Raw genomic sequence first — 22,658 nt, forward strand, 5'->3', positions numbered from 1 at the left:
ATATTGCGCAGATTAACAGGAAGTAAAACGTATATGATATATATAATGTGCGATGTAGGAGCACATGTAAAGCGACTACGGAATATAAGTATGCCCCAGGGAGGAACTATAGCAAGGTATGGACAATAAAATTACGCATATTTTAATGAAGTGTGAAAGTGGTTTGACAAATATAACAACCGGTGATGGGTAAATGAATACATGATTGTATCATATTCTGAATGAATGGTAATTGCGTGGAAGATCAAACTTGTATGCAACTAGTATGATAATGTAGTGTTGAAATATCTTTATGTAGGCATTTGCACATCTATATATGAAGAATGCTTATTGGCTATGTGCATATTGAACTGGAATACGTTACATAAGAAATTATCTAGCTAGAATAGGGAAATTATTTGAGATTTACGTAGGATATCATCGATGTTTTGTTAATCTGAAATATTATTAGAGCGAATATTTAGTTAGGAGCCGTAATTTAAGTGACAATTGGACCGAGAAACTTAGTGCGTCATTCAATATTTCATTTTCTTCACTGTAGTCTGCACCAACGAACTCAGATAATTTTCAATGTAACTTAGGTCACTGATATTTGTACTCAGGACACTTTATTCAAATTCAGTTCATTTCCGCGATAACTTGAACAATGTTATGGTTGTATTTTTGATGAGGGTGTATAATTAACACCGTGAGTGATGGAATAATTTATTGGTATACCGAATTTTGACCGTGGTCTGAAGACTTTGATATAGTATATACTTAGGTGACCAGATGTAAATTTTAATAGGAAGATGAAACAAAGCAACAATTCATTTCAGGAATACGCGACCCAGAATGTTAAGATATGTAAACTTAGTTTAGGAGTAAGGCAGCGCTGACCTGGAATATTTGATTCAGTAATTAAAATATTTATTTATTAGGTTGATAATTGGAAGATTATGAGCAATATTTGACATTAACCATTTCTTTCGCGAATCATGATAGTTTAATAAAATGTGTTTCTTGATTAATTTTTATAGAATGAAATGAGTTTTCATTTATAATGGTAGTCAGTAGTTGTACTTAGTGAGTAAGGTTCTCATTATGCGGATGTGTTTTTCGAAAGGTTGACTGATGTTTATGTTCACAAAATCCACTACTGAGCGTTGAATTACGTAATTCTGAAGCGCATATGATGCCGTTATTTTCTCTTCGAACACACGTTAAACCAAACATAGAAAAATTAACCATTTTTCTGGAGGCATGAATACCCTGAGATATGTAACTGACTAGTTGGGAAAATACTGTGGTCACCCTGACCCGTAGGGTGCAGTATTAATTTGTCGCCCAACAGTGGGGCAATTGAAGAGAAAGACACCGCGGGAACATCAAATAATGGACCGCCAAAAGTATTAATTGCCGCTCCAACGTGAGACGATTAAAGAGAAAGATACCGGAGAAAGAAACGTATGAGTCACCAAAAATAAGCCAGTTATTTAATTGTCACTCAACCTGGCACAAGAAGAGAAAGACACCGCGGGAACGATTATTTAATTGAGAGTTAGACCCGAGAAAATAGCCCGATAACTTACTGCTGAACCAACATGGGGGTCTGAAGAGAAAGGTAGCAGTTGATAAAGAGTTAGATGGAGAAAGGCACCGAAGACTGCAATGTAATGGGCATCCAAAAATAAGCCAGTTATTTTTGACACTCTGAGCTGAGGTCAAAAGGGAATGATATTGCGGAACGTTGTGGGAAGCAAAAGAGCCCAACATGCGGTTGGTGAAGGAGATACTTGGAGATTTGTCAAGAAAATAGGCTCGGATGAGAAACTGATAATGAAGTATTGAGAAAATGATGTTTAAGTATGAATATTTTCCAGAAGTAGATTGTTAGATGGAGTGATAGGAGGATATATTATCCTTTTTATTGAAATAATTGTAGGTCTTCACATTTCATTCTTTATTTTAAAATATGATTGAATTTATTCTTGATATTTGGATTAATGGTTAGTATGTAAGCAAATGACGAATACCACATGGTGGGTAATTATTTTTCTCTTTTTGGGAAACTATTTCTGAAATGAATTCAAAGGAAAGTGATCTGATTTCGTTGGGAAGTTGCTCATACTTTAACTGGTAGGATGATATCGATCTTCAGGAAGGTCTATATTTTAAATAATTTGAGAAACTAAGTGAATATTTAGTATGTAAGACTTGATTGCTAGCTTTAAGGGTGTTTTAGATTTAGAAATTGAAAAATATTTCACATATTTATTGACACTGTGTGATATTAGAGAACTTTGAAAATTAGAGTTGGTTAGGAAATTAGAGAATTATTCGAAATATTACTGAAATTGACGAGATAATGGCAACTCAGGGAAGAGTGCAAACCAGAAGGGAACAAGAAGAAGAAATGAAAAGAGCACAGGAAAAGCATGAAGGAATGCCGTGGTGGTTCCTAGAATATATAAAGAAACAAGAAGAAGAGAGACAGAAGGAAAGGAAAGAACGTGAAGAGAAAGAAAAGAAACAAGAAGAAGAGAGACAGAAGGAAAGAAAAGAACGTGAAGAGAAAGAAAAGAAACAAGAAGAAGAGAGACAGAAGGAAAGGAAAGAACGTGAAGAGAAAGGAAAGAAACAAGAAGAAGAGAGACAGAAGGAAAGGAAAGAACGTGAAGAGAAAGAAAAGAGACAAGAAGAAGAGAGACAGAAAGAAAAACAAGAACGAGAGGACGAAAAGAGGAAAGAAAAACAAGAACGTGAAGAGAAAGAAAAGAAACAGGAAGAAGAGAAGGATAGGAGATGGGCAGAGAAAGAACAAAAACAACGTGAAGAAAGGAGAAAAGAACGGGAAGAGTGGCAACAAAAACAGAGAGAGTTGACAGAAGAAATCAGGGAGAAACAGGAGGAAATAAAGGAAGACAACACAAGAACTCGACTGGAAATACAGAATAGGCTAGCCGAAATGACTCAGAGTATGGAGAATAGAAACAAGCAGATACACGAAGAAATGGACAGAATTAAAGGACAGGTTACAGAAAGCCAGGAAATCATCAAGAAGTTGAAGGATGAGGAAATTAGCAAACTGACCAGCGATCTCCGAGAACTAAAAGTCAGTAACGAGAAGAAATGGGACGAATTGAGTGAAATAACAAGCGGCATGGAAGGATTGAAGGTCAGACATCAAGAATTGGAGGAGAAATTCGATCAGGCTGCTGGCACGGTGGCCGGTAAAATTAATGAGTTAAAAGAGAAGATCGAGAGCGATAAGAATGAGGCGGACCAGAAGATGGAGAAGACGGAAGAGGAGTTAAGGCAGATTAGGAAGGAGATGCAAGAAATTAAGATAGAAAACCAGACAACTAAATCCGTTATTTCAAATTATAGTGAACGGCAAAAAGCGATAGAGATTCAGATTAATGAGAGGGAGACTACACCGTCAAGAACACTGGATCCAAGTAGGCAGAGCATAGATTTGGTAAATGGAAGCAGTCAAAATGAAAGTCCAACTATAATAAACGTCATAAAAACTTACGACGATCGCCCAAAGCATTTTGACCTAAGCAATTTCTCAGAGATATTGAGGAACATTTTCGTGAAGGTAGAATTCAAGAGGATAAGAAGCTGCGCGTGATAGAAAAACATCTAGACGGAAACCCGAACATCTGGTTCCAAGCTTTTAAATATACTTTCCACAGCTATGAGGAATTTAAGGCAGCGTTCCTAAGAAAGTTTTGGAGTCCAGAAATTCAACAACAACTAAGAATTGAACTTTACGCAAGAAAGTTTTCGTCAACGGGTCAAACCCGATATAGTGACTACTTCTCTTTTCAGTTTCACCGATTTCAGGACTTAGACTCAGCTCCAAGCGAGCTAGAGGCCATAAAAACTATTCAAAGACAATTCCCACCGGAGGTGCAGAGGTTATTAGCAGCCTCAGATGTTGAAACCGCAGTCGATATGGAGAGGAAGCTAAGGCAGATCGATATGACATCCTCATATCCATTGAATAGAAATATACGGAGTACGGCCCAAGAAGAAGTAATAAATACCATTAGTCCCGAGGAAACAAACCATAGGGAAAATCACAAGTCAAAGAATAGGCCAGAGGACCATGACGAACAAAGAGAGAAGGGCAGAAAGAGATGTTGTTGCCAATGCAGTGGAAATTCTAATGGGGAGTATGGACAGAGTAACAGTAGACATAACCCATATTATACAAATAATCCAAGGTTTCGAGGCAGTAGGAACCAACAGCATTTTAGAAACAGAACATGGTTTAATAATCGAAAAGGACAGAATAATTATCGTAGGAACGAAGAAAACCGAAGGTATATACAACAACTACGAGAGGAAAGACGAAATAAGAACAGATGGGAAGAAGCAATAAAAGATAAAGATATAAATGGAGACATCGAGGGAGCAGAGAGCCTCGAATTGCAATCATATAAACGAAGGAAAGCAGAAGAGGGGAGACTCAATCCAAATACTCCTGAATTCGTAGGAAATTCGGAGCCACCTGAGGAAAAAAAAACTCCGATTTCCAACTGAGAAGAGAGGAGATATCAAGCAGCGAAAGAAATGGTAAATTCGACAAAATTCGTAGTTGGATAATTGCGCAAGTAGACCATTGGGATATTCGACCTGATGACCTGCTTGACGAAAATGATCGTGGCAAAGAAAGAACAAAATTTAGTTTACCCGTAATTGTAGTAACAGTGGCCGACATAAAGTTGCATTGCTTGGTGGACTCTGGAGCAAGTATTAGTGTAATGGCATCAACGTTTTTCCAAGAGCTTACTAAAAGAATCTACATACCGACAATCCCTGAATCAGGAATTAAAATAAGAGGAATAATCCCAGATAAATCTGTTGACTGCAAGCTGCAAGCATATGTTACGGTCATGATAGGAAGGCACAGATTTGAACATCCATTCATGATTATGAAGAGGATAAAATATAATATCATCTTTGGTATAGATTTCATGTTAACGACACGAATGACCATTGATATGGAAAGACGAGAAGTCCGGTTCCCAGTAACAGAAAGTGGTGGAACGCAATCTATAGAAACCATACAACTTAATAACATTACGGACGAAAGGGAACACTTGAAGATTATGGTGGAGAAATTTGATCCTGAAATCATGGAAGGCCAAGGTCAAAATAAAGACGTATATGAACAAGAGATAGATTTAGAACTGATTGAAAAGCTCGAAGAGATAATGGCTATCGAAGAGGAGGAGGAAGAGAAAACTGAAATTTGGAAAACTATGGCCGAAACTACAATATCATCCACAGAAAAGCGGAAGATCTATGAAATTTTGAAAAGACATATCGAAGTTTTCGACAATAAACCGGGTCAAATACCCAACTTTAAATACAAAATATTAGTCAACGACTGGACGCCATATAAGGGAAAGTTATACGATGTACCAGAAAGGTATTTAACAGAAGTAAGAAAAATTATTCAGGAAATGATGGCTGACGGAATAATAGTAAAGACAACCACACCTTACTTAAATCCGCTGGTAATAGTAAAGAAAAACAATGGAAAACTCAGGCCGTGTGTGGACGCCAGGGTCCTCAATGACAGGCTTATCCCAGAGTACAATAAGGTCCCAAGGATTAAGGGTATAATAAAAAAATTTAGAGGTCTGCAGTACTTCTCAAGCTTAGATTGTACATCGTCCTTCCATCACATTGTACTGGAAGAAAAGTCAAGGATACTAACAGGGTTTATGTTTGATAACCAAACGTACGCCTACTGCAGATTACCCTTTGGTTTGAAGAATAGTTCTGCTGTTTTGATAAGGGCCTTAGATAAGAACCTAACAGATGAAGTAAAAGGATTTGTCAACTGTTATGTCGATGATCTAGTACTTGGCAGTACAACTTTCGAAGAACACTGAGAAAAATTAGAAAAATTGTTGAGTAAGCTGCAGAAAACCGGATTTAAAATTAACCTAGCGAAATCAAAATTCTGCCAAAATCAAGTGCTTTTCCTTGGACATATAATAGACGGCGAAGGAGTTAAGCCAAACCCGGTAAAAATCAAAGCAATTTGTGATTTCCCACGTCCTTCTAAAGTGAAGCACATAAGACAATTCCTAGGTATGACCGGATTCTTTTCAGACCATTGTAGAGGTTATACAGAGATAGCTGCACCGTTCCAGGAATTCTTAAAGGCAAATAACCACTGGAAATGGAACAAGGAAGCTGAAAACGCATTCATAAGAATGAAAGAATTGCTTAGGCAAAGCATCAAACTAGGGTACCCTGATTTCGAAAAAGATTTTATTGTCCAGGCAGACGCGTCAAATATTGGTGTTGGAGCGTGTTTATACCAGGAGGCAGAGGAGAATAAGAAACGAACGTACTTAGCCTTTACGAGCAGAAAACTGCTAAAACACGAGCTACATTATACAACGACGAGCTCGAACTCCTTGCCATAATACATGCACTGCAGCAATGGAGACGGATTATTTATGGATACCCCGTGATCATCAGAACGGATCATAAGGCACTAACCTTTGGGTTAAAAGCAATGATGACCAGCGAAAGAGTAGTTAGGTGGATGCTTTACACACAGAAATTTAACTTCAGAATTGAACACTGCAGCGGGAAAGAAAATGTATTAGCCGATGCATTAAGCAGAAATCCAGCAGACCATGAAGAGAATATTTTACAGTTAATGTTGGATAGTCAAGACGAGGAGTTGCTATCAAAACTGGAAGACCTTGCTGAATATCAGAAAATGGATGAAAAGTTAAAGATCATCATTGACAAGTTAATGGCTGATGAGAGGGAACCATTGATAGAAAATAAATATGAGATGTTGAGTGGCATATTAACAAAGGTCGTGGATAAGACCACGCACAAGAAAAGAATAATAGTACCACGAGCACTGCAATGTGAATTAATTTGGCACGTACATAAAGTAACAGGACATGCAGGAATCGATAAAGTCATTGGAACGCTATCAGAAAAATTCACATGGACAGGGCTGAGGAAATCAGTCAGAAGCACAATTAAAACCTGTGATATTTGTCAGCGGGTTAAACATAACAATTTTATCACTAGTAACCAACCTATCGCCATATTGCCATCTAAAGTAAGAGAAATATATGCAATTGATATTTTTGGAAAGTTACCGACAGCCAAAAAGGGAAACAAATACATATTGGTAGTAATTGACATTTTTTCAAAGTATATATCGCTACAGCCAATACAATGGGCAAATACAAAGCAAGTTCTACACAGACTAGTGGAGAAGGTATTTCCTAAAATGGGCAAGCCCAAAAGAATATTGTCGGACAGGGGAACACAATTCACATCTATGCTGTTCCGAGAAAAGATGAAAAGTATGGGCATAAAACACACATTATGTTCAGTTCGGCATCCGTCGGCAAATCCAGTAGAGCGATACATGAAGGAAATAGCAAAATTCTGTAGGATATACTGCAATCATTGTCACTGGAAATGGATTGATGTAATAGAGATAATAGAGGAATGCCTAAATAACACCATAAATGAATCAATTGCTCAGGTCCCAAACCTGGTACATCACAATAGAGAATCACGAAGAACATGGGACAATATAATAAACATATCACTTGAAGAGAAACATCCAGCAGATCAATAAAATGGTCCAAGAGAGGCTAAAACAACAGTCTGAGAAGAGACTAAGAAGATTACGAAAGACAAGATTTCGCGCACCATTTAAGAAAAACGATCTTGTTTTGATTAAAAAGGCACCAGTAATGAACGCACCAGCCAAAATATGCGCTAAGTTCAATCATTTATATGAAGGACCGTACAGAATTGAGCAAGCTTATGGAAATAACGCATATCTTATTATAAGCATGGACGGAAAATACAAAAACGTTCACAATGCATGTAACATGAAGCTATATTTCCCAGAAAACAAAGCTGGAGAAACGATAATATAAGTCCCACAGAAGTACGAATCAAGTTCAGAATAAATATAGTCGTGAATCAGCTGATATGCAAAGAGATAGGCTTGGAGAAGCTAAACAACATCAGTTATAATAACAGAATAGTCGATACGATTCCATAGAGAAATAAAATCCATTAATCGATCAAAGAACCATGGAGAAATAGCAGAAATGCATCGTCACATTTGTCGATCATAGTTCAAAAGAATAAATATATCGCAAGCAATATATTTAATCTGTACTGGGGGAATAAAATGTACCCGATGCATTTACTGGACGTATTAAAATGGCGTCTACGGAAGGTAGAGGCCAGCCAAGGCAAAGAAATGTGTAATAGAGTATCGATATTGATGTATGCTAGAAGGCCATGACTAACTTAAACCTACCACTATGAAGGCGGTGTACAATGGTGTAGAATCGATAGAATTGTTTTTAAAAAAATAAGAAGGATCAAACAGATTATTATAAAAACTGACTTAAAAAATTGACGTGGTAAGGACAAGATATCCCGAACATCGCTCTCAAAATAAGCAAGATTTGCAATCTCTAACATGAAATTTTTAAGCTGAGAGGACGGAAATATTGAACGAAACCAAGAGATAAACGTTGAAATACTGTAAAGAGGGAATAAAATCCAGAAGTTTTGAAAAGTCCGTCCAAATACTTAGACGCGAAATCGTTTGGAAACAAGAAGTTGATTGAGACGTGAGAGCTCGAGGTTGAGCTATATTGAGTGGAAATAATAGCAAGGACAGCCTAAATAAAGAAGCAATCACTATAAAAATATATATATACTACGCAGAACCATGATGAATTCATATTTTCCAGAATCGACGCATATTGTCTACTGTGTTCCTGAACAGATGATGACTTGCTAAATCGGCATAGACCAACCTGGAGGGAGATGTCATCCTGGCTGTTAAAACCACCCGACCCGTGTGGAGGAGGTCATTCTACCTGAGATACCAGTGGTGGAGAACCTGCCCAGTTCTCAATCCAAGGCCTGCGACCAGACCGAAGAACAACTAAGGCCCGAGATATTGAATGGCGAGCTAAGTAATAGTATTAAGTAGTATAATTTCTTATGTAGAGTATTACCAGTATATGCAATAGATCTGAATAGCCTAAGCGTGAGATAATTAAGTGTGCAGTGAATATAAGAAAGTGCTGTGTGAAATATTTAAGACGATATCTCATAACAGAATGGTAACGTGTTTACTACATTATCTTATCCAAGGATGAAGGAATACGATTTAAAATGTGACATAGTGTAACAGCTGTTTTCAAAGAATCCCGGTTAGTTAGAAAGATCCATGAGTGATGTAATACCAGTCAAACCCAGTTACGTCACAGAGGGACGCATGTTTGAATTGGTTAAGTTAAATTACCATACTCTTTGCTGTGTGAATATATTGAAAGAATAGATACTGAATTTGGGGTTATATGTTGAATTGTATGACAAAATGCGTTTTGAGGAACGAATTCTGCGCTATTGGAGTGATACGTATCATTGTGTTTAATTAATATTGGAGGTTAAACGCGGTAATTATAGATGTTAAATGAATTAAATATGGGTTGAAATGAAGGTTAATAATGAAGTAATGGAAGTATATATGGTATTTTAAATGATATATTGCGCAGATTAACAGGAAGTAAAACGTATATGATATATATAATGTGCGATGTAGGAGCACATGTAAAGCGACTACGGAATATAAGTATGCCCCAGGGAGGAACTATAGCAAGGTATGGACAATAAAATTACGCATATTTTAATGAAGTGTGAAAGTGGTTTGACAAATATAACAACCGGTGATGGGTAAATGAATACATGATTGTATCATATTCTGAATGAATGGTAATTGCGTGGAAGATCAAACTTGTATGCAACTAGTATGATAATGTAGTGTTGAAATATCTTTATGTAGGCATTTGCACATCTATATATGAAGAATGCTTATTGGCTATGTGCATATTGAACTGGAATACGTTACATAAGAAATTATCTAGCTAGAATAGGGAAATTATTTGAGATTTACGTAGGATATCATCGATGTTTTGTTAATCTGAAATATTATTAGAGCGAATATTTAGTTAGGAGCCGTAATTTAAGTGACAATTGGACCGAGAAACTTAGTGCGTCATTCAATATTTCATTTTCTTCACTGTAGTCTGCACCAACGAACTCAGATAATTTTCAATGTAACTTAGGTCACTGATATTTGTACTCAGGACACTTTATTCAAATTCAGTTCATTTCCGCGATAACTTGAACAATGTTATGGTTGTATTTTTGATGAGGGTGTATAATTAACACCGTGAGTGATGGAATAATTTATTGGTATACCGAATTTTGACCGTGGTCTGAAGACTTTGATATAGTATATACTTAGGTGACCAGATGTAAATTTTAATAGGAAGATGAAACAAAGCAACAATTCATTTCAGGAATACGCGACCCAGAATGTTAAGATATGTAAACTTAGTTTAGGAGTAAGGCAGCGCTGACCTGGAATATTTGATTCAGTAATTAAAATATTTATTTATTAGGTTGATAATTGGAAGATTATGAGCAATATTTGACATTAACCATTTCTTTCGCGAATCATGATAGTTTAATAAAATGTGTTTCTTGATTAATTTTTATAGAATGAAATGAGTTTTCATTTATAATGGTAGTCAGTAGTTGTACTTAGTGAGTAAGGTTCTCGTTATGCGGATGTGTTTTTCGAAAGGTTGACTGATGTTTATGTTCACAAAATCCACTACTGAGCGTTGAATTACGTAATTCTGAAGCGCATATGATGCCGTTATTTTCTCTTCGAACACACGTTAAACCAAACATAGAAAAATTAACCATTTTTCTGGAGGCATGAATACCCTGAGATATGTAACTGACTAGTTGTGAAAATACTGTGGTCACCCTGACCCGTAGGGTGCATTACTTTCCAGAAATTAGCAGCCGGCTTTGTCATTTGTTTGAAATATATCTTCCACTGTACACAGCTGACCAAGCTGTGTAGAGTACGCAAAACTTTTAGTGATACTTTGGCTCCCTAGTGCTCAATCGATAGACCTCTGTTATATTCGAGATTCGTATTGGCAACATCCGACACAAAAAATATGAATCGATTATGCATCGCCGTGAGACATCTGGCAATATAATTGCAACACTTTAAATACTGTTGTTATTTAAACAGTAAAGTAAAATATAGGTTAAGCTTGAATGTGAGTTAGGAAAATCAAAGTACATCACAGGAACAACCCAGAACTCCTACACGGAAACGACGGTTTAGAAAATTCATATCAATCGATCATACTATCGATTCAATTGAGATTTTATTTCCATTCAGTTGGCAGTATTACCGGAACCAGAATAGCTCCCTTCTTACTCCTCACCCCCGTAAAACGAAGTATCACTAAAAGTTTCGTGGACTGTACAATTCAGCAGATGGACTGGATCCTGAACAGTGCCACAATCACACTGGATGTTGGCACAGCCTGGAAAAAAGCCCCACTTCAGAAGGTTGGTCTTGCACTGAGGCATTCTCACCCTCATATGGCTCAATGTCTTTCATACTGTGTACGGCAGGTCACCACCAGGAGCTACTTGTTCCTTCACTGGTATAACAGGGCTCTCCAGTTCGTTTTGCGACCTTGCGATAAACTTGATAAACTTAACCATGATAGGTATTTATTTGATCCTGTATTGACTTGTCTGAATCTATTAAAGAAACTATTTAAAATAGTTTGTGTTGGATCCACCTTCTCAATACACTTTTAATGATTGAAAATTATTTATTTTATCATACATGTTTCAGGAAAAATATCCATCAGTGATGGCAGTTCGAGGAATAAAACAATATAACACTATCTTTTGTTTTTCTTACAATTTAAAGGAGTATTGTATCCTAATTCACCATATCAATGAATAAAGAAACTAATGAAATATTATGAAAATGATCATTACATAAAATTTAATATTTGATGAATTGAAATGAGAATACCTACATGAATGATCAAGTTTTTCTTCTTTTTCTTTCTTAAATGATCAAACACTAGTCTATACAATGGGTTCTCTTCTGTACTTTTTTCATTTAAACTTGAGTCAAAGTCATTTTTTGTGCAAGATAAATTTCTAAACTTTCCAAAACATTCATGAATTTCCCCTTTTTGGCCAAATGTATTAACTCCATGTCACTAGAAATGTCTGTAAATTTATGATTCTTTTCAACCATATGCTCTCCCATTGCTGAATATCTTTTATGTTTGACTGCATTAACATATATTCTTTGTACCTTATAGCCAAACTTCCTCCAGACTGTCCTATGTATCGTCTACATGTTTGGCATGTCAATTTGTAAATTCCTGATTTATTAAATATACATTTATTCTCTATTTTATCTGAACTGGAAAATTATCTTATTAGTATTATTATCAGTTTTGTTTGCAACACTGATGTTCCTTTTTCTGAAAATTTTAGCCAGTTGATAAAAGTGCTAATTTTGAAAAGTTAGAACTGCAAATTTCTTTTTCTCCTTTCGCTCTTTAATTAAAGTTGTTTTTGGTTCATTTTTCATTTTATTTATATTAATAAATTTTCTGGAGTATCCGTTGTTACAAGCAATTTGGTGGATTACATTTATCTCTCTATTATAAATGAAATGGCGTATGGCTTTTAGTGCCGGAGTGTCCGAGGGCAAGTTCGCCAGATGTTGGTCTTTTGATTTGACACCCGTAGGCGACCTGCGCGTCGTGATGAGGATATGATGATGAAGACGACACATCCACCCAGCCCCTGTGCCAGCGAAATTAACCAATTATGGTTAAAATTCCTGACCCTGCTGGGAATCGAACCCGGGACCCCTGTGACTAAAGGCCAGCATGCTAACCATTTAACCATGGACCCGGACTCTCTATTATAATTTTTTCTAGACATAGGTATGTTCATAACTATTAATTAAGCTGTCAAAATGTTGCCTTTTAATGTTGACCTGAATGACTGAATTTGTTTCTGATAATAGTATCTCTTGAGTAGCTTTTCTGAAAATTTGAAAATCGAAATGATCAGAATTTTTAGTAATCATTAAACCTTGAATTTACATCACTGATGAAGAGAATGGATATTTTTCCTTAAACATGTATGATAAAATAAATAATTTTCAATCATTAAAAGTGTACTGATAAGGTGGACCCAACATAAACTATTTGAAATAGATTCTTGTGATACAGTTTGCTTCTGGAGATCCTTCCAGGACTAGTGTTCTCCACAAGAAGGTCTTCCTGAACCTGAGCTGCCATGCTGCGGGCTGGTACCCATACAGGGGGTGACAGGAGGGATCTGTCATCTGTTTTATCCTCTCCACATCTAGAGTGGATATGAGGTGGAGCTATCCCAAGGAGCAGGTATAGTTTCTGCATTGGAGCTGAATTCAGGCACCAAGTCATAATCTGTGCAGTTTCATTAACATCTGTGTTCACTATTTAGTTTACTATTCTCTCTTTAAGTTTTTATTCTATAGGATTTTAAAATTTAGTATAAGGACAGATCGAGTGAAAGAGGAAACAGCCATTTCAAGTAACAACATTTTAATTAATTAGGTTTCCAAAGAAGGAAACAGTGACAAGTTAGCAACATATCATGGAATGTAATATTAGAAGAAGAAAACAATAGAATCTTTGATATTCTATTACACATTCCATTTTCCTTTTTTATACAAAAACAAATTCATTAAGAAAATAAAAATATGATTTCTGAGACAAAATACCACTGTATGGAATGTGTACATACAAAACAAACTGTAAAGAAAGTCTATTTAAACCATGTAACCAAGAACAGAATACATTAAAATTGAAGAAACACAATAATACTGTTATCAAAGTTTGTAATCATATTCAGGGTTTCTCTGAAAATATTTCTGATTATGCACAACTTCAAGAGTTACATTCTGGCAATAAGTAAATTAAACAAAAATAGATGCATCCTTAAATATGAAATATTGGTTTATATGTAATGGACATAGAGTAAATATAAATGCAAGTTTAACAGCAGTGTTGAGAAAGATGAAACCCTTGAGGTAAATTGCTTAATACAAGGCAGTCTTGAAGTCACATAAACATTTAAAAAAATGTATGCTCAGGTAGCAATTCTAATGCAATCACACAGAGTACTAGGGCATAATAGTCATACAGTAAGAAATATGGTAGATTCATTAACAGAATGTGCAAAATTGTAAAAGATGTTCATGAAGTACTTGAAGTAACCAAATGTATGTTTCTTTTAAGATCTTATTTCTAATTAATTACTAATCTTATTTAAATAAGAGAAAAATGATACGGCATACATGATTGTACTCTCCAGTGTTAATTCAAACAAACATTGTGACACAACTTATAACTAATTCATCCCTCATGCAGCTTTTGATGAATATGAGGAGTGAGGTAGTTTCCAGTTTCTTTCCTCACCAAGCCGGAAGTTACTATTACATATCAACCTGCCAATCCCACTAAAATACACGTACCAACTGACCCTCTGAGCACATTTTCACACCATTCATAGCAGGGACTGGCTGCGTAAGGAATGGCATTGGTAGAATTGCTCATGTTGTCAAAGCCAAGGATGAGACTGAGACAGGTCAGTAAAGTAACAGATTTGATGATGATGCTTGTTGTTTTAAGGGGCCTAACATCGAAGGTTATCGGCCCCTAGTAACAAATTTATTCTAGCCTATACCAGAACACATAATGCACTGCACACACACTAGGTCTTGCTAGCAAAGGCACTATCTAAATTATATGAAGAGTTTAAATTTGTGTTTTTTACAGCTCAATAGTCTTGTCAAAAAGTATTTCTTAGTTGCAAGATTAAACAAAGTGTTTTGGAAGGAAAAATCGTGATTGATCAGAGAATATGAACTATGGAGTCTCAATGTCAAGCAGCTAAAAACTAATATAAACAGGGAATTTAGCCCCTCTGATTGCCAGAATGATTCATATAGGACCGATTTAACATAAACAAGAACTGCGAAATTATAGATGCACAAGTCTCTCGAGCACAACACACTTGGCTAATAATGGTTGCCAGAAAATCTGAATTCCCAGATTAATAATTGTAAGAATGGCTCTCATTGAACACAGACATTTATCTAAATATAAAAAAATCATCTCTCTGTCTGTACTTTTTGAATATTAATCTAATGCTTGGTTTTTCTATTGGATAGGATAATTTATACCTTACATCGGGTTCACGTTAATTTTTGTCTAATACAGCATTTGGGAAAACGGGTGGAGGGATTTTCATGAAATTTGTTATTTAATTTTAGGATAAGATCAAATGGCTTCTTAGATATAAGTTGTTCACAAATATTCAGCAGGAGAAGGGGCTTCAGAGCGGGCCTAAAACATGAAACTATGTATTTCTCCTACAGCTGGTGTCACAGAAAAATTGCTCTTGATAAAACTGATTTAGATATTACTTACAAATTTTTTTGTTCTAACATTTTTTCCCTGATACAATGAAAAATAAGGGATATATCAGTTACGGTTGTATTGACAGTTTAAGACCAAGATTCGATAACTAACACCATGGAGATCATACTGGCAACGTTTTAAATGCTTTGTACGTCTCCCTGTATACTTTGAATATTAACCTGGTAGTTTGTTTTTATATACCAGAAAGACAAGTTGAAATGTAAAAAATATGAAACTGCACTGGGCCAGAGGGAGCTAGGAAACGAGTGCATCACAGCAAGCTATGGACAGGTAGAGGCTATTCACCAAATGCTAAGTGATAATTGCATCAATGATGGGTACAACACCTGGTCTATATACGGGTATATAAAAGCATAAACTTACTGAATCGCTGACTGATCACTATATTTCCAAAACTCCTTAATATAGGAAGTTCAAATTTTGCATGATGGTTATCCTTATGCAATAGATGCTCGCCAAGAAAGAGTTGAAAAAATTCTACCCGAAGGGATGAAACAAAGTTAAAATCCAACCCAAAATATTCATTCCTATGAAATTGTTTGCGGTACAAAATTCAAATTTCTCATAATGGTTGTTCTTTTATGTCCCAGAGTTTAAACAAGACAAGGTGTGAAAACATTTACCCCTAAATGGTGGGTAAGCTCCGAAATTTAAAAAAAAAAGGATTAATTCCTACGAAGCTGTATGGCGTACAAGGTTGAAATTTCACATGGTGGTTACACCTTCATGTCTAGGGTATTAAGTAAGAAATGGTCTTATAATGTTTCCATCCAAAAGGGGCTCAATAAGAAAAATATTTGCTACGAAAGATGATGGTTACATGATGGGTTTTGAAAAGAATGTCACCCCTCAGGGGGTTAAATGAGGGATAAAACCCAAAAACATAAATATTCTTTCTTCTGAAACCGCTGGATCTACAAAGTTAAAATTTGGCACGACTGTTGCTTCTATGTTTTGTTTTGTTTTTGGCTAGTGGTTTAACATCGCACTAACACCTCAATGTTTTTCGGCAAAGCAAGGATAGGAAAGTGATAGGATTGGAATGGTGGCCTTAATGAAGGTACAATCTCAGCATTTGCCTGGTATGAAAACCAAAGAAAACCGTCTTCAGGGCTGCCGATGATGAGATTCAAACCCACCATCTCCCAAATGCAAGCCTACAGCTTCGCGATCCAAACCGTATGGCTAACATGCTTGGTATTTATGTTCTAGATGTAACTATGTCAAAATTGAACATTTTTCTCCCCTTACAGGGTTTAAATTTGAATTTAAAAAAAGAACACCCCAGTATATTATTCATACTTCCAAAAGCATTTGATGTACAAATTGAGGGTGTATTCTACAGGCTCCACTGCCAGTGGATCTCCAAAATTTTGAAAGAGAATGTTGAGTTTAAAACTGTTGCAAGGCACAGGTATCTTGCTAGTGATGGAAATTAAAAACAAAAGGTTATTTCACTTATCACATCTAGATAGCTTTGTTTCACATGAAATTAAGGTTGTTAAAAGAAATTACTTTTAAACATTAAGGTAAAAGCTATCTCATGATACTGGCCTTTAATCTGCTGATACTCTGAAGAATAGATTATGGAAGTCGAAGAAAAAAGCCTGTTACAGACAGAAACGATAAGAATTTAGATAATTGAAGGAGAAAAATTATTTAATTTAAACAACCAGGAACCAAAGAATTTAAACATACGTGAGAATTCTGATGGACGATATGAAAATTAAAAAATTCTTTATAACCAGAAAAGGCCTTGAGACAGAATTATGGTAAACATAAATACATATTAATACATTTTAGTAATATGCCAGATATCTTAAATATTCCTTGACTTTTGAGTACATCCTCTGAACTAATTCACAATTACTATTTATTTATATTATAGTGATACTGATAACAAAATGCTGTAAAAATCTATACACTTCAGGAAGTTATCATTAATTAGTAATATGAGATCAGAAAATTTCAAAGACATGTCAAATAATGTACAAGTTACGACAAGTTAATTTACTTGGTAGTTACGATAGGTCATCATAACAGACAGACAGATGAAATTCAATAGGATGGAGAGAGGTAAATACTTATTAGAAGTGGGACAACAGATATTTCTAGGGATGAACATAAAGTTCTATCATTTGCAACAGTACTGCTTTGAAAGTATCTAATTATTTTTTAAATCAGAGAGGCATGTTCGATTCTTTGGTTTTCTGTTTTTACATTTGAGTAAAATATGGAATAAATTGACATTTCACTGATCCCAGCTAATAATGAAATCAGTGAAAGAGAAGATTTCTGGAAAAAATGACTGATTAAGACAGAAATGATAAATTCATTGAGAACATCGATTTTACTGTTGAAATTGGACAAAAGATCAAATACGATGCCTGTGACATCCTATTACAGGATCTTACAAAATTTTCAAACTTTCATATTCACTCGGATTAAATTTGCATTCCTGAAGGTTTCAATGGTATGTTACTGGCCCCACATTTATATACTGGTCCTATGGCTTCTTGAAAATTAATACATTTTATGTTCAAATTTACATTATTTCAATGAATTCACATCATCATTAAAGAGATGGTTAACACACATCATAAACCACAATGTTCATCATGAGAACCAGGTCTCATTTATAATTTAAATTTATAATTTACATTTATCAAAAATGTTTGGTGCAGTCTACCAGTTCATATACAATAACTTGAAAACTGTTTGAATCTGAAGCCATATATTAGCTGTTTCATGCTTATCTGAAGCATGTTACAAAATTCACTTAAGTTAAAAAAATAAAAATCTCATCTTATTCAAACTATCCCCCAGTTACTCCTGTTGCTATTTTCTCCATTACTACACACAGATGCTAAACTGTTCAAAACATAACTATACTAACACAAACGGACTATCAAAAAAGATGATTCGTGATTATACTCAAGACTGAAACATGACAGTAAAACAAAATTACTGTGAATAGTGAGATAAGATTGATCTCATGAAAACCATACATAAATATCCATGTGTGACTTAAGCTGAATAATATTTTTGAAGAAACTGATTACAAAAGCACCCTCACAGGAAATTTTCCAAGCAAACTAACATTATTACATATTAGAAGAATGAATTTGAAAGAATAAAGTATAGAAGAAACCTTACATATTATAAGCAAATACAGCCCTTAAGTAATTACTGCAAGGAAGCAGTACTTATTAATACATACAAGAGAGATTGGACAGGATGGGGGTAAGATTTATGACTTAGTCATATTCTTTATATTATCAAAACTGCAAATAAACTTGTACAAAAACTTGCCAAATAAAAACCCTGAATATGATTAAAAGATATATCCCAAAAAAAGATCCATGTAGTATTGCAGTACCATAGAGAAGGAACAAGAATGGAAACTGCAACTAAGCACCATCACCTATATTTTTATTTTTCTGGTTTCTAACAAGAGTGTATTTTCTGTTACATCCCTTTTGAATGATTCATCTGTATTAAAAAATTAAATATGAAGAATCCAATGGCATTACAAAACAGTGTAACTATTCAATAACTATTGAACTGATAACTGTACAGCTAAAATCTCACACTTCCTTTTATTTCTTCATTCATGACAAACAAAACAGGAAATTAAAAAAAAAAAATCTAGAAACCATTTACCCACTAAATCACTCCATTAATAGTGGTTATACGATCACATAACCCCAAACTTGTCTTCAAAAATGAGACAATGATTTTTATACCTTATCTGCCCAACAGGGCAGCGAGAGGTAGTATACTTAAATTACTTATATTCTTCAACATCAACCATTCATCAGGGCAGAGAACCTGACAAAATGTTCAATGGCCTCACATAAAAAAAGATTATTTATTACTCCTGGTTTGTATTAAAAGTCCTAAAATTGGTATAAATATTATTTTAAGTACAGATATTACTGGTGAATTAAATACTATTGCTATTCATCATGGTCCACTAATGCAATTTCCCAAACATTCTAATTAAAAAGTAATAGCAAGAATCAAGTATTCCGCTAGTTCACACCTACTTACATTCCTCTTTTATCGTTGTGCCAAAAAATCTTGTTCTAGGGGTCTAATAAGCAAAAGAATCAAGTGTCAATTACTCCAAAAAATGAAAATACAAAAAGAGGAACACAACACAGGATCAACAGGCTAGGAATCCAAGCGAGACCATTCTAACTACAATATTTCAGTTCAGCTGCTACAAAGAGTACTATAATTTAGAAGGCAGTTTAAGAGGATAGCATTATTATTTTTACACACGTGATATAAAATATGATATTGAATTATTTCCATGTTCACATATGATGTCTAGTCTTTTCTTATTATGTCAATACATCAAAAGAAATAAAAAATTTATGGTATTGCATATAAAATGTATACTTATTAGAAATACAATACTTGAACTAAAATTCTTATTTCATAATTGCCACAGCCCTGAAATGATCAAAATATAACAACCTGATTTCATGCTCCCCCCTTGGAATAATAAACCTGATATGATATGCTTCATTTTAAAAGTAATGTGGACCCACATGCACACAGATTATCACCCTCATTTGCTTATAAATAAGTCTGTCTCGTTCTGTGTACACTGGAAGATCAAAGATGATAACAGGTATAGTTCAGTCGGTGATCAGTTAGCTGTTGACTGCTTGCCAACGGAACTTGCTCTTCATAACCCACTGCTGTCCCAAGCTGCCATTACAAGTTCGCAGCAATGGCTGAGACTGATCGTGAATGTCTGGTTTTTGTAAACACTGGCCAGTATTTACATGTTTTATTGTGCGATCCTAGAAACAGCAATACAGTAACATCATATATTTGAAACTTTCATAATAACACATGTTATACAGTTCTGGGTTAATAGATCAGGGAATATTATGTATAACAACCATATTTCACTATCATGCAGAGGGGATATACTGAACATGAAGTTAACAATGTATACAAGTTATATTTTCTTTATGACAGTGGTTTTGAATCAGATGTAAACTTCAAGAAGGAAATTACTACAGTATGTTTAATTTCTTCAGTTAATATGCAATGAGAGAGAGAGAGAGAGAGAGAGAGAGAGGAGAGGGGGGGGGGGTGTTTGTGTGTGTATAGGGCTGTTAATTTAGACTGGCATGATTACTCAAATAACTTATTTCAAAATATAATACATTCAAACTTTTGTACCCTTCAAAATATTCTCCATCCAATGCAAGACACTTGTCCTACTTACTGCCTTTGCCATTCCTGGATGATATACAAGAAATCATTCTTCAACAACTGCTTCAGAACTGCCTTGAAAGCTTTCACTGCCTCAGTTTCACGGTAGAACTGATGTCCCTTAAGGTCCTTTTCGGCCACTGGGCTAGGTCAGGACTTTAAGGTGGATGGGGTACTGTGGAGATCTCTTTTCTTGTCAGGAACTCAGTATCTGCAGTAGCAATATTAGGTCTGGCATTATCCCGATGGAGCTTCCATTGCCCAACAAGGTTCCTCCTATTTTTTTTTTGGGGGATGCGATCCTTCATCAATTGGCGCAGGACGTTATCGTAGCACTCTGCAGTGACTGTAGTGTGTCTTGTAACCATGGGAGTGTACACCATTCTCTAGTAATCGAAGAAAGTGATGATGATTCTCTTATCTGTTGACAACTGTACATGTGCCATTTTTGGGGTGGGTTGGCTATATTTCCTCACTTGCTTCTGCCCCGCTTGGTTGCAGGATTGTAACAATACACCCATGTTTTATCTGCAGTGATGATATTCTGTCACCAAGCATCAACTTCATCTTCAACACATTGTTTCCAGTAGAACCACGCATCGATGCAAGTTGTTTTCTGCACAGGAATGAGCAATCAATGGTATCCATCGTGCATAAACACGAGATATGTGCAAATGCTGATATTTCAAGGATGTGTACAAGCTGCCTAACAGTGAGATGTGAGTCAGTACGAATAATGGCAGCACCAGTGTTGATCGTTTTCTCTTAAGGCTGTGACACGAGTTCCTCCTCCCTTCAGTTCAGCACTTCCTCGGCCTTCTTCAAATGTCTGGATGAGACATTACTGAGTCCCCATAAGCTTTCTTCCATTCTCCATAAGTTTCCGAAGCATTTTTCTCCAAGTGAACACAAAACATCGCTGCATAATGCTGCTCTTGGCAATCAGCCAGGGTGGATGTTTAGAGGCGACTAACATGAACACCTGTTTTTAACGTCTGCCAAAGCTTGACTGACAGAGTTATTACTACAAAACATGCTGGGGAGGAATATTCAAGTATATAGTTCCTCTGTATGCCGCTAGATTGCATGCATATTCACTTCTATGAAAGAAATACAGAGTGTGCCAGTCTTAAATGAACATCCTATAATATACACACTGCTTAAGAAAGATATAGGGTCACTTTTTAATAAGTTTATACCTTCATAATATGCATACATATTGAAATTAAAAGAGACTTGCAATGAAAACAAACCTCCTTCTTTGCAACAATAAAAAATTGAAATGAAAGACTGAGCAAGTGGACATCTCTAATACAAAATGAAAACAGAACATGGTATACTGTATTCTATATTCAAACAGGAAATGTTTCCAACAGAAACATAACAATTTATTTCACTAGGAAACATATGCTGGAATCCCCAGTTTTTCAACTTATGAATAAGATACCGTATTTCACCCCATAATTGTCGCATCTTTTATACCAACATTTTTGAAAAAAGGTAGGGTGTGACCATTACACCAAGAATATTTTAATACCAGTATTTATATTACTGAAAAATTTAATTTATAGCTAAATCGTATTTTATACAAGTTTAAGGTGCATGTAGGCCTAATACTCGTCTCTCTATTTTTTTAGTCATCAGCCGTGAGGCTGGTTGGCAGCAGCTTCCATTCTTCCCCTTTCTCTGCTTTTCTTTTCAGTTCGTTGTAGGAATCACAATACTTGCGTACATACATAAAAAGAATTAAAATAATCCAAATCCATAATTTATTCACAACAGTTCAGCAAATGTTTCTCCAATCTGAAAATAAAAATGTTTTTAATTGTCATTAATTGGAACATTAAAGTTAAAATATTACACTAGCAAAAAAATTATTGCATTATTGTTAAATACGGTCTTCCCAGTAAACAATTTACTTGAAATCTTCTGTGTTGCTATCGCTGGTTTTTGGTATCTGATGCGCCGTCCTTGCCGCTGCTCATATCA

General features: G+C 35.4%; 1 protein-coding gene across 3 annotated transcripts in view; it reads right to left on the reverse strand.

Moving 5' to 3' along the window:
* Positions 1-13,512: 13,512 nt before the first annotated feature.
* LOC136857614 (polypeptide N-acetylgalactosaminyltransferase 5) overlaps positions 13,513-22,658 on the reverse strand; it is a 171,544-nt gene continuing 162,398 nt past the window's right edge. For all 3 annotated transcript variants that reach the window (XM_067136396.2, XM_067136397.2, XM_067136398.2), the window contains exon 11: positions 13,513-20,248. In XM_067136396.2, coding sequence (XP_066992497.1) covers positions 20,096-20,248 — 153 coding nt within the window. In that variant the 3' untranslated portion in view covers positions 13,513-20,095. The remainder of the gene's footprint in view (positions 20,249-22,658) is intronic.

This window comes from Anabrus simplex, chromosome 1 (genome assembly GCF_040414725.1).
Source record: "Anabrus simplex isolate iqAnaSimp1 chromosome 1, ASM4041472v1, whole genome shotgun sequence".
Classification (NCBI taxonomy): Eukaryota; Metazoa; Arthropoda; class Insecta; order Orthoptera; family Tettigoniidae; genus Anabrus; species Anabrus simplex.